Raw genomic sequence first — 12,034 nt, forward strand, 5'->3', positions numbered from 1 at the left:
GTATCCCTCGCATATGCAAATTCTTCTTAACTGCTATGCACCCTGTCACCAATTGCCATAGAAAATGCTTAATTTTTGGTACAACGTATTTTCCAACAATATGCCTTCAAAATATCCACCGTGGGTCCAAACGCTAATGGTGGTTTTTTATCTTGGTATATTCTTTCAACCAGATATCCAGATTTAACCTTACATTTTCCATTATTTGTGAAATGTCATCCTTCTTGATCTGCCATCCGAGTTTTACTCAGTGATATACTTTCTATCAATTTCACATCTTGTGGGTCCACCAAAGCTCGAAGCGCCAGCGAATTCCATCTTCGCAAATGAGGATCAATAAGAGAATCCACTGTAAGGTCTGTGTAAAGATTGTGTTGATTATTATTAGCTGATCTCGGACGAGTGGTTGGGAGCCAAGGATCATTCCATACGGATATAGAGGATCATGTTCCCACCCTTTTGATTAGTCCTTTGCTTACTAGAGATCTAGCAGATACAATACTCCGCCAGCCATATGACAGAGAATATGAACGAATAGGATCCAGAGGTGCATTCCTGTAATACCGACATTTAAAAACTCGATAAAATAAAGTATTTGGCTTCTCTATCAGCTGCCATAATTGTTTACCAAGCATCGCTGCGTTGAAATCAGTGATATCTTTAAACCCTAAACCTCCATCGTCCTTACTAATACATACTTTATCCCATGATTTCCAATGCATTCCTCTTATATTACCGCCAGGGCTCCACCAAAATTGTGCTACCGCACTTGTCAGTTTTTTTTGCAGTAGCCTTGGGTAAATGATAGCAAGACATCACATGATTTGGCAAAGCCGTAATCACTGATTTGATGATCACTTCCTTTTCTCCTTTCGTAAAGAACTTAAAAGTCCAACCATTGACCCTATTATTTAGCCGATCTTGTACGAAGACAAAAACTTTTATTTTAGAACCCCCAAGACTTTCCGGCAGGCCTAGATAAGTCAAAAACATTTAAAATAAGTATTTAAATGTTTTCTAATTTAAATACTATATGAATTTTGGAATATACTATAAGAATAAGATATTATCAAATTTATCAAAAATATTATTGATAGCATTTTCGCGAATCATTTACTAATTGGTAAATTATAAAAAACAATTTAGGGTTTAGGGGTTGGATTGTTGGGGTTTAGAGTTAGGGAGGCAAACAGTAAAAATGGATTTACGTTAAACATATTATATAGCAAGACATTTAATATGTCCACGGGCCTACATTAAATAACCCATTAAAAAATTCAATAAAGAGATAATATAAAAGGAAAAAATCGAGAAGTATAAAATAACTGAAATGCCGTTAGTGAAGTTGGTGATTTGATTTTTATTAAAAATGAGTGGCATTTGTAGTAAATAAAAAGATAATGTAGGGATTTTTTTTTTTTTTTTTTTTGACATCGAACGGCCATTCTATTAATCAAGCTTGAGGTGGTCTGGGTAACCAGACCGGAATAGAACAACCAATGAAAAGTAACTCCCTATGGAAGGATCTAGCATTCTTAGCTAAAAAATCTGAAAACTGATTTCTTGCTCGTGGAACATGAGTGATGCTAAACTCCGGGAAGCATATCCGTAGCGTCTCTATCCTCTCCAATTCCGTCGCAAAGCTAGGCCACGCATGAGGATCATCTAACATTGCGATCAGCTCCTTACAATCCGTCCCAAAGCGCTGGCATGTCGAGTGCTGTAGCATATTCTCCATTGCCCACCGTAGCGCTTCTACTTCCGAATGCAAGGCTGATTCTCGTCGAGGAAGATTCTTCACCATGAGCTGAGTATTTCCCGTATTGTCCATCCAAACCCATCCAAGTCCACTGAAGTTGGCAGATGTTGTCCAAGATCCATCCAGCAAGCAAATATTACCCAAGCTTATGACTTGAGGGTTCGCTATATTAGTCTCTTGTACCATAGGTTGTGCCACATCGTTCGCATCAAACCAGGCCTGACATTCACTCTCTGCATAGCGGACTAACTCCAAAGGATCTCTATCTATCCCCTTGAATAGTTTATCATTCCTAGCTTTCCAGATATACCAAATTATCCAGGGAAAAGGATCTCTGTCTTGTTCCGGCTCAATAATAGAGTTTTTTCTCCAGAATAGGTAGTCCGTATTGGCGTAGACACTTGGTAATGGAAATACCTCTGGGCTTGTTGGGGTTGCCGATAAGGTCCAAGCTTGTAGCGCTGGCGGGCATTCAAAGATAGCATGTGTGACAGATTCTTCCAATTCTCCGCATCTTGGGCAGTAGTTATCACATCGCATATTACGTCTTACTAAATTCCTTGTTACTGCAACATGCCCAGTCAATAACTGCCAAATAAGATGACATATTTTCGTAGGCGCTTTTAACTTCCAAGCAAAGGCTTGAAGCTTGGTAATACTCGGTTCCAATATCTCCTGTGCTTCCGCCGTCTTCAATAAATTCTGGGCCACCCAATATCCAGATTTAACCGAGTATTGGCCATTCCTTGTGTAGCTCCAGCAAAAAGTATCGCGCCGGTGAGATGAACTTATGGCCAAACTCCTTATAAGCGGTATGTCCTCGGGATTTACACTACAAGAAAACGTATCTTTACCGAGGAAGTTTAACGAGGAAAACTATTCCTCGTAAAAAAACGTTGATTTTGCGAGGAAATTACGTTGAGAAAGAAAAGCATCGTTATTTCGTCGTAAGGTAACGACAAAAAAAATTCGTCGTAAAGACGATGTAAACTGACGTGGCTTTTACGAGGAAATAGTTTTTCCTCGTAAAAGCCACGTAAATTTCGCGAGTGCTTTACGACGAAATATTTTACGTGTACTTAACGAGGAAATTTTGAATCCACCAACTTGGTAGGTGGCTCACGTTTTTTTTTGGCCATACAATTAATTTTCGTCGTAATTTCATAGTAAAATTACAACTACCAGATTCGAAATTTTCTATAAATATGGATGTTGGAACATCATTTTAAACACACCAACAACAAAAAACGTGAAAGAAAAAAAAATGGCTGGCTCTGGGACTATTTACGAGTTGCGGAATTGGATGTATATGCATAGAGATGCTAACGGGAGAGTGACGAAAGAATACCTTGCGGGGCTGGAGACATTTATGCACCAAGCAGATTCAACACCGCTCGCCCAAGAAAGTGGTAAGATGTTCTGTCCTTGTCGGAAATGCAACAATTCGAAATTGGCAAACCGTGAAAATGTTTGGAAGCATTTAATAAATAGAGGTTTCACGCCAAATTACTATATCTGGTTTCAACATGGGGAAGGTTATAATTATGATCAGAATGAAGCTAGTAGTAGTAATAGCAATTTTCAGGAAGAACCGGTTAATCATCATTTGCATAATGAACATAGTTACCATCAGGAGGAGATGGTAGATTATGATAGAGTTCATGATATGGTAGCTGATGCATTCGTAGCTCATGATGAAGATGAAGAACCTAATATAGATGCAAAAAAGTTTTACGGAATGTTAAACGCGGCGAATCAACCACTTTACAGTGGTTGTAGAGAAGGTCTCTCTAAATTGTCGTTGGCTGCTAGAATGATGAATATTAAAACTGATCACAATCTACCTGAAAGTTGCATGAACGAATGGGCGGACTTGTTTAAAGAGTATTTGCCGGAAGACAATGTGTCTGCTGATTCTTATTATGAGATTCAGAAATTAGTTTATAGTCTTGGGTTGCCTTCGGAGATGATAGATGTCTGCATCGACAACTGCATGATCTATTGGGGAGATGATGAGAAGCTAGAAGTATGTCGATTCTGCAAGAAGCCACGATTCAAACCGCAAGGACGGGGACGTAATAGGGTACCGTACCAAAGGATGTGGTACCTACCAATTACAGACAGATTGAAAAGATTGTATCAATCAGAGCAGACTGCTGCAAAGATGAGATGGCATGCCGAGCATACTCAGACGGATGGTGAGATGACTCATCCATCAGATGCAAGAGCCTGGAAACATTTCAACAAAGTACATCCGGATTTTGCTAGCAATAGCCGGAATGTGTATCTCGGATTATGCACAGATGGATTTAGTCCGTTCGGAATGTCAGGGAGACAATATTCATTGTGGCCAGTCTTTCTTACGCCATACAACCTGCCACCGGAGATGTGCATGCAACGGGAGTTGCTATTCTTGACGATATTGATACCTGGTCCGAACCATCCAAAAAGGTCCCTGGATGTTTTCCTACAACCACTGATAAAAGAGTTGAAGGATTTGTGGTCAACAGGGGTGAGGACGTATGACTGTTCAACGAAGACGAATTTTACGATGCGAGCTATGCTTTTGTGGACCATAAGTGACTTTCCTGCATATGGGATGTTGTCTGGATGGACTACACATGGAAGATTAGCTTGTCCATATTGTAATGGAACGACAGATGCGTTTCAACTGAAGAATGGTAGGAAGACAAGTTGGTTTGATTGTCATCGTCGATTTCTTCCCATTGGCCATCCTTACCGAAGAAACAAGAATTTGTTTAGGCACAAAAGGGTTGTGAGAGACACTTCTCCACCATATCTAACTGGAGAACAAATTGAAGCACAAATCGACTACTACGGAGCTAACGAAACAGTTCGTTGGGGTGGTAATTGGCATGTCCCTCGTAATATGCCTGATTCTTACGGTGTTCATCACAACTGGCACAAGAAGAGTATATTTTGGGAGTTGCCATATTGGAAGGATCTTCTTCTGCGACACAACCTCGATGTGATGCATATAGAGAAGAATTTCTTTGAGAACATCATGAATACAATATTGAATGTCCCAGGGAAGACAAAAGACAACATAAAATCGAGGTTAGACTTGCCGGATATTTGCTCAAGAAGCGAGTTACATATTAAAAGCAATGGACAAGTTCCTGTTCCGATATTCAGACTGTCTTCAGAAAAAAAGTCGGTGTTGTTCAACTGGGTGGCATCAGAAGTGAAGTTCCCCGATGGGTATGTTTCAAATCTCTCTAGATGTGTTGAAAAGGGTCAAAAGTTCTCTGGGATGAAGAGTCATGATTGTCATGTCTTTATGCAACGACTACTGCCCTTTGCATTTGCGGAGCTACTTCCAACAAACGTACATGAAGCACTTGCAGGTTCGTAGTGTTTTATATCACAATAATTTTATAACGGTCTAGTTTTCAAAATAATATACGACTAACAATGTGTTTAATTGTTTTTGGAATATAAAAGGCATTGGAGCATTTTTCAGGGATCTGAGCACACGCACTCTTAAAGAAGAAGTTGTAGAACAGCTTCAGGAGAACATTCCCATCTTATTGTGCAACTTGGAGAAGATATTTCCTCCTGGATTTTTTGACGTCATGGAGCATCTAGCTGTCCACCTCCCATATGAAGCATTGCTTCGTGGACCTGTACATTACGGATGGATGTATCAGTATGAGCGAGCCATGAAATATTTGAAGGGAAAAGCAAAGAACCTCGCCAAAGTTGAAGGTTCTATAATTGCTGGAAGTTTGACGGAAGAAGTTTCTCACTTCACATCGTACTACTTTGCGTCAAAAGTACGTACCCGTAGAAGAGCTCCAAGAAGATATGATGATGGTGGAGTTGCGCCAACATATGCAGTTGCTGGTGTTCCAGAGATCTTTAGCCAGATTGGACGACTCGGTGGGAAGTCTAAAGAGGTTTGGTGGTCGAGTGAACAAGACGCTCATAGTGCACACACCTATATTCTACTCAATTGCGAGGATCCATTGATGCGTTATTTTGAAAGGTAACATATATGGACACTTCAAAACACATATAATTAATTATATAATTGCAAGAGATTCATTCCTATGAAATGTGATTAATTTTACAGCCTATTTGTTTCTCAAGTCGAAGAAACATTTCCTGGTATATCCACAAGTGACGTAGACAAAAGGAAAGATCAGCACTTCATTAAGTGGTTGCGGAATCAGGTATTATAACTCAAACTATTTTTTCATACATGATTTGTATTTTAATGTTCTCTTTATTTTTGCAGGTTGATTATGACGACGATGCAGATTATCCTAAGTGGTTACACGAAGTAATTCAATCTCCACTTGTAAAGGTCACCACATCACAGATGTATTTCACACGAGGCTACACTTTTCACACATATGAGTATGGTAGACAGCGGGCGACCAGTAACTATGGAATATGTGTGAAAGGGGAAACAGATTTCTACGGGATCTTGACGGAGATTATTGAAGTCGAACTTATGGCCAAACTCCTTATAAGCGGTATGTCCTCGGGATTTATAATTCTCCAATAATCCCACATCCCACTCCTTCCCTATCTGATCAATGAGAACGCTTACTCTCATGTTAGGATGCATTACTGGTGCCACAGGGACAGTCGGCCTCGCTGGGATCGTTGGGATCCACGGATGCTCCCACACCTTTACTTCATAACCTGAGTGTATCTTCTGTCTGATTCCCAGCAATAACAGCTTCCTTGCAGCAGAAATGCTAGTCCACACATAAGATGGGCAGCTAGCAGAGTTTACTCTCAGCGGTGAGGTTAATCTGTAGTATCTCCCCTTCAAGACCCGAGCGACCAATGAGTCTGGGAATTGAACCAACCTCCATAGTTGTTTTGCCAACAATGCCAGATTGAACTCATGGATCATACGAAACCCAATCCCTCCTTCCTCCCTTGGTAGGCAAACTTTTTCCCATTTCGCCCAGTGAATTCCTCTCTTTGGTGGGTTTGAACTTCACCAGAACCGTGCGATGGCACTAGCTAGGTTTTCACATATCTCTAAAGGGAGCAGGAAAGTAGACATGACATAAGTCGGAAGAGCTAGCATAATAGATTTTATCAGAACTTCCTTCCCTCCTTTTGAAAGCCACCTACCCGTCCATCCATTTACCCTGTGCATTAACTTGTCCTTGAGGAATGCAAACAATTTGCATTTGGATCCACTTATATCTTCTGGGATACCTAAGTAGGTTCCCATCCCTCCTTCGTTTTGTATACCCATTGCATCTTTGATCTCTTGCCTGGTATTTGCATTGATCCGCTTACCAAAGAGTAAGGACGACTTATCGAAGTTGATACATTGGCCAGAAGCTTTACCATATTTCCTGACTACTTTCATTACTTCTTCACATTCACGGGGCTCCGCCTTACAGAAGAAAAGGCTATCATCAGCAAAGAGAAGGTGAGATACCGAAGGGCACGCGCGTGTGACACGCATCCCCGTTATCTTCCCTTGATTCTCTGCATGATTAAGAAGGCTAGCGAGCGCTTCCGTGCATAGAATAAAGATGAAAGGAGACAAAGGATCTCCTTGTCTTAAGCCTCTACCAGGAACGATATTTCCTCTTGGTTGACCATTCATAAGCACCTTATACTTTACCGACGTAATGCATCGCATTATCCAGGTTATCCACGTCTCTGAGAAACCCATTTTGCGCATGACGGCTTCAATGAATGACCACTCCATTCTGTCATATGCTTTGCTCATGTCCGTCTTAATAGCCATCCTTTTACTGCGACCACTTGGTTTAGTCCTCAGCGCATGGAACATTTCTTGGGCAATCATAATATTGTTTGAAATCTGTCTCCCAGCAACAAAGGCTGACTGGGTCTCTGAAATCAAGCCTGGTAGCACTTTCTTTAATCTCTGGCATAAGACCTTCGAAATTATTTTATAGCTTACATTACACAAGCTTATTGGCCGGAATTGAGCCATATCATTCGGCTTGGCCGTCTTCGGGATGAGACATATATTTGTATCATTTAATCCATTCACCACCGTTCCCTCGATAAGGAAGTTATTAACCATAAGAGTTAAATCATCCTTTACAATATCCCAGAATTTCTGATAGAATAGCGCAGTCATCCCATCTGGTCCTGGAGCCTTCTCTGGATGCATAGCAAAAAGAGCCAGTTTGACCTCCCATTCCGTTACCGGAGCTGTAAGGTTCTCATTCATTGCCCCAGTGATTGTCGTAGGAACTTGAGCTAACGCCTCTTCAATGTCCTCAGGGTTAGACGATTCAAAGATCTGTCTAAAGTAACTAGTAGCAATGGCTACTAAACCCTCTTCATCCTCAACTATATTTCCATTCACATCTTGGAGCTGCGTAATTTTATTCCTGGCTCTTCTCTGTTTTGTTAGTGCATGAAAAAACTTTGTATTTCTATCCCCCTCTCTTAGCCAGAACACTCGACTCTTCTGTTTCCAGAACATTTCTTCTGCTTTAAGAGCATTAGAGAGGTCCTTCAATGCTGAGGCAATTTCTTCAGTGGTAGCATTGTCATCCGCATACATGCCCTCCACTTTCTCTTTCAATTCCTCCACCAGTCTCGCAGAGTTGACATTATGCTGCCTCCTCCATTCCCCTAAAGCTTTTCGACAGCTAGAGATATGTTCCATAATAGTCGCTTCTGGAGGTAAATCAGGAGATTTCCATCCCTCCAGGATGACCTGCCTTAGCTCCTCGTTGTCTAACCATCTTTTATCAAACTTAAATTTTTTTGATCTCCTCATTGGTTTTACGAGTATATCTGCGAGAACCGGACGATGATCCGATCCCCACAATCTCATATACTTGACACTCGAGTGAGGAAACTTCTCATGCCAATCTGCATTTCCTACTGCCCTGTCTAAGCGACATCTAACGGTCATTCCACCTGCTCTTTTACCTACCCATGAAAGCATATCTCCCGTGAAAGGGAACTCTAGCATTCCACAATCACTAAGCATCTGCTTAAAAGGCAGGAAAGAACTATCAGCCCGTTGTCTTCCTCCTACTTTTTCATCATGACCCGTAATTTCATTGAAATCCCCTATCATAAACCAAGGTCCAGATCTTGTTGTTGAGAAACGCGTAAGACGTTCCCAAACTTGATCACGTCTTTCTAATACAGGATCCCCATAAACAAATGTCATATAGATTTTTATTCCATCAATGACTGCCTCAATGTCAATCATACGGTTATTCGAAAATAAAACATTAACTTGAAATTCATCCATAAAAAATAAAGCTAAACCTCCGCTGAGACCAAGTGGCTCAACAGTAAACAAATGATCAAACCCTAAGTCGGCCTGAATGTTTTGCAACATCAGCCTCCTGTTCTTTGTTTCAGAAAGGAACACAAGTCCTGGGCGATGCTTCTGACACATCTCCGTAAGGCGTCGAACTGTGAGGTCGTTCCCAATCCCCCGACAGTTCCAACTGATTGTCTTCATTGATGGCGTCGCGATGAGTATTTGGAACTCATCAAACCATCATGTTTTGACGCCTTCTCTTTTTCCTTACTAGAGCCATTATGACGTCGTGGCTTTTCACCACCCTCAGCTACATGAGAGACTGTGGCCGTTGATCGTTTGCTTGGAGATCCCCTACGAAGGATCTCGAACTTCCTGTTATTAATGCCCAAAGGGGCACTACGTTTCGCACCCAGCTTATTAGTCCGTGATGACCTCGAGCTGCTACGCCGTCCCAAGTCCTGAAGAGACCGCAGTTGAGGTTGTCTATCCTCCAACTCCATAAGATCTAAGCCTAGCAGGTCCTCGCCATCATCTCCATCAGCCATCAGTGTACCATCAGACTGTTCCATTATCTCCATATCACTCAGCGCCCCAATGATAAGGTCATCGGCATGACTCGGCTCGCCATTAGGGGAGAACGCGAGAGCTCTAGCCTCACCCCTATCACGTAAAGTAACGTTTTCCTCCATAGGATGATCTGCACGCACCGGAGTCACAATGGTGCTTGCTAACTTTCTGTTGCTTGTTTTTGCACCACTCCTCATCGCAGCCGAATCAACTATGGAACGTGATTTGTGCTCAGGAGATTGTTCATAAGGAACTATCTCACCGGACGTAGCTCCTCGAATCATTGCATCCTCATCAACAGCAGACTGACCCCTTCCCACTTCATGCGTCTTCGGTTTCACTTTCCATGCCTTCTCGTTTGGACGCGCATAGGGACCAGGATTAACCCGTGCCCTACCATACCTGTTCCTCCCTAAATGATCGTCTCTGCTACGGATAATCCTATCCGAGTGACGACCCCGACTGCTGTCGTTCTCCCAGTAGCGAGGCCCCTGTCCTCGCGTACTCTTATCATCATACCTTACCGGCTTAGACGTATAATATCGTGAAGATTGCAGCTCCCGGTTCTGCAGCGACGACTGCTGGGAGGGTCTAGCATTTACCAGAGCATCACGACTCCAGTTTTGGCGAGGCATATCCTGAGCCCGCTGCACTCGGGAAAAAATAGATACATTAGTGACAAATGATTCTCTTTTAATACATAAGGATTAGTTAAACTCAGCCACAAACCATTAAACAAATTGTATCAACGTTAAATTATCAATTTACCTTTTCCTGCATATTTTGTAAAGAATTTTATAACTTGAAGAATGCAAATATGATCATATATAAAACCAATTAATCACATACAAACCAGGTTATCATAAACTAAATAAGAAACCTAATTTTTTTCTTTTTGTCAACAAGTAAGAAATCTAAATAATCTTACTTATCATATATTATATATATTGAAATAATATCACTGAATTTACTTTAATCAACTAAAAAAATTTCATAGATTACTTATCAAATATGATCATATATCAAATCTAAATAATGTTCGACAATTAAATTATTAATATTACATAATATACGACATCAAATATTAAAATAAAATAAAAGTTAATTTATATATGACTAAATAAAATGGTTGTTATTGATAAAAATGAGTAAACAAAAAAAAACATAACTATCAAATATTCAAAAAAAAAAAGAAAAGGAAGAAAATAGCTAACTAAACATTTTATCAAATAAATTAGTACAGCACAATAAACATTTGTTGTTGCGTTTACAGCACATCTCTGACTCTCTCACGTAACTCTCTCCTCTCCAGTCTTCAATATATAAAGCCACTTCATCTTCTCTTTTCTCGAAACATAACTTTTACCTCTCGTCTCTCTCTCCTTCTTGTCGTAATCTCAAAGTACGAATCTATGGCCTCAAAATCCATCGTCGTTTTCCTCCTCCTCGCTCTCATAGCTTCATCAGTAATAGCTCAGGCTCCGGGACCATCTCCAACAAGATCTCCTCTTCCCGCCACTCCTCCAATATCACAGCCTCCAAGAACCGCCGCACCAACTCCATCACGCGTCACTCCCACGGCAGCTCCCACCTCCCCTCCGGTTGGTTCACCCACCTCCACCTTCGCTTCACTGTTTGTACGAGATTCAGCTGATTAGAAAGATGAACTTCAAGATGGGGTGACTAAAGACGTTTTTATTAGAATCAGACAAGAGATTACAAGATTGTCGGAAAATAAGGAGACAAGATTAGAGGTCTAAACAACAAGATCAGAGTGATCGATAGGAAACCCTAAATCTAGCCCTTAGTGTGTAGGTTGTCCAAAGTCCTCTCTTCGTTGCCTCTTCCTTCCTTTTTATAGTCCCCTTGTCCGTGATGCCCTAATCGTACTGTCCTTTGGGCCCTGTCACCAAAGCCCGAGTATGCGGGCCTTGGTACTGTTCCCTCTAAGCCGAGTATAATTGATCAGCTTGGCCGATCAGCTTAAAGTACTCTAGAGTCGAGCCGACGTCTTTAGCCGCTAAGCCGACTAAACTCAGCCGAGCTTGCCGGGCTAGGGCCTGTTATTTGATGGGCCTTGTGGAGGGATGTAATCCATCTCCTACAATAAGTCCCCCCCGGTTCACTTGTGAGCGGCTTGTCGGTCTCAGTGAATTTGTAGGTCAGGTTCGTTCATATAACAGGTCCTAGTGCCAGTGACAGCTCGCTTCGCCAGTATGTGGTTTTAGTCGCGCGGTATATCTAGTCGCTCCAAGCCGCGACTTCCACGATGCATCATGTTTTACTCGGGAGGCAAACTTCTCGAACTAAGAGCTCGGGGATCGACACAAACCGGTTAACTTCGGCAAGCCGGTTCAAATCGCAAACCGGTTCAGATCGAAACCGGGTATTGGTTTTGGTTGAATTTCTCAATTGGAACCGGTTCGAGCGAGAAACTGAACCGT

The 12,034-nt window shown here is 41.6% G+C and overlaps 1 protein-coding gene across 5 annotated transcripts in view; it reads right to left on the bottom strand.

Moving 5' to 3' along the window:
* Positions 1-6,146: 6,146 nt before the first annotated feature.
* LOC103838830 (33 kDa ribonucleoprotein, chloroplastic) overlaps positions 6,147-12,034 on the bottom strand; it is a 31,912-nt gene continuing 26,024 nt past the window's right edge. For all 5 annotated transcript variants that reach the window (XM_033280037.1, XM_033280036.1, XM_033280034.1 and 2 more), the window contains one exon: positions 6,147-11,216. In XM_033280037.1, the coding sequence (XP_033135928.1) occupies positions 6,738-9,221 (2,484 nt within the window). In that variant the 5' untranslated portion in view covers positions 9,222-11,216 and the 3' untranslated portion in view covers positions 6,147-6,737. The remainder of the gene's footprint in view (positions 11,217-12,034) is intronic.

This window comes from Brassica rapa, chromosome A09 (assembly GCF_000309985.2).
Source record: "Brassica rapa cultivar Chiifu-401-42 chromosome A09, CAAS_Brap_v3.01, whole genome shotgun sequence".
Taxonomy (NCBI): Eukaryota; Viridiplantae; Streptophyta; class Magnoliopsida; order Brassicales; family Brassicaceae; genus Brassica; species Brassica rapa.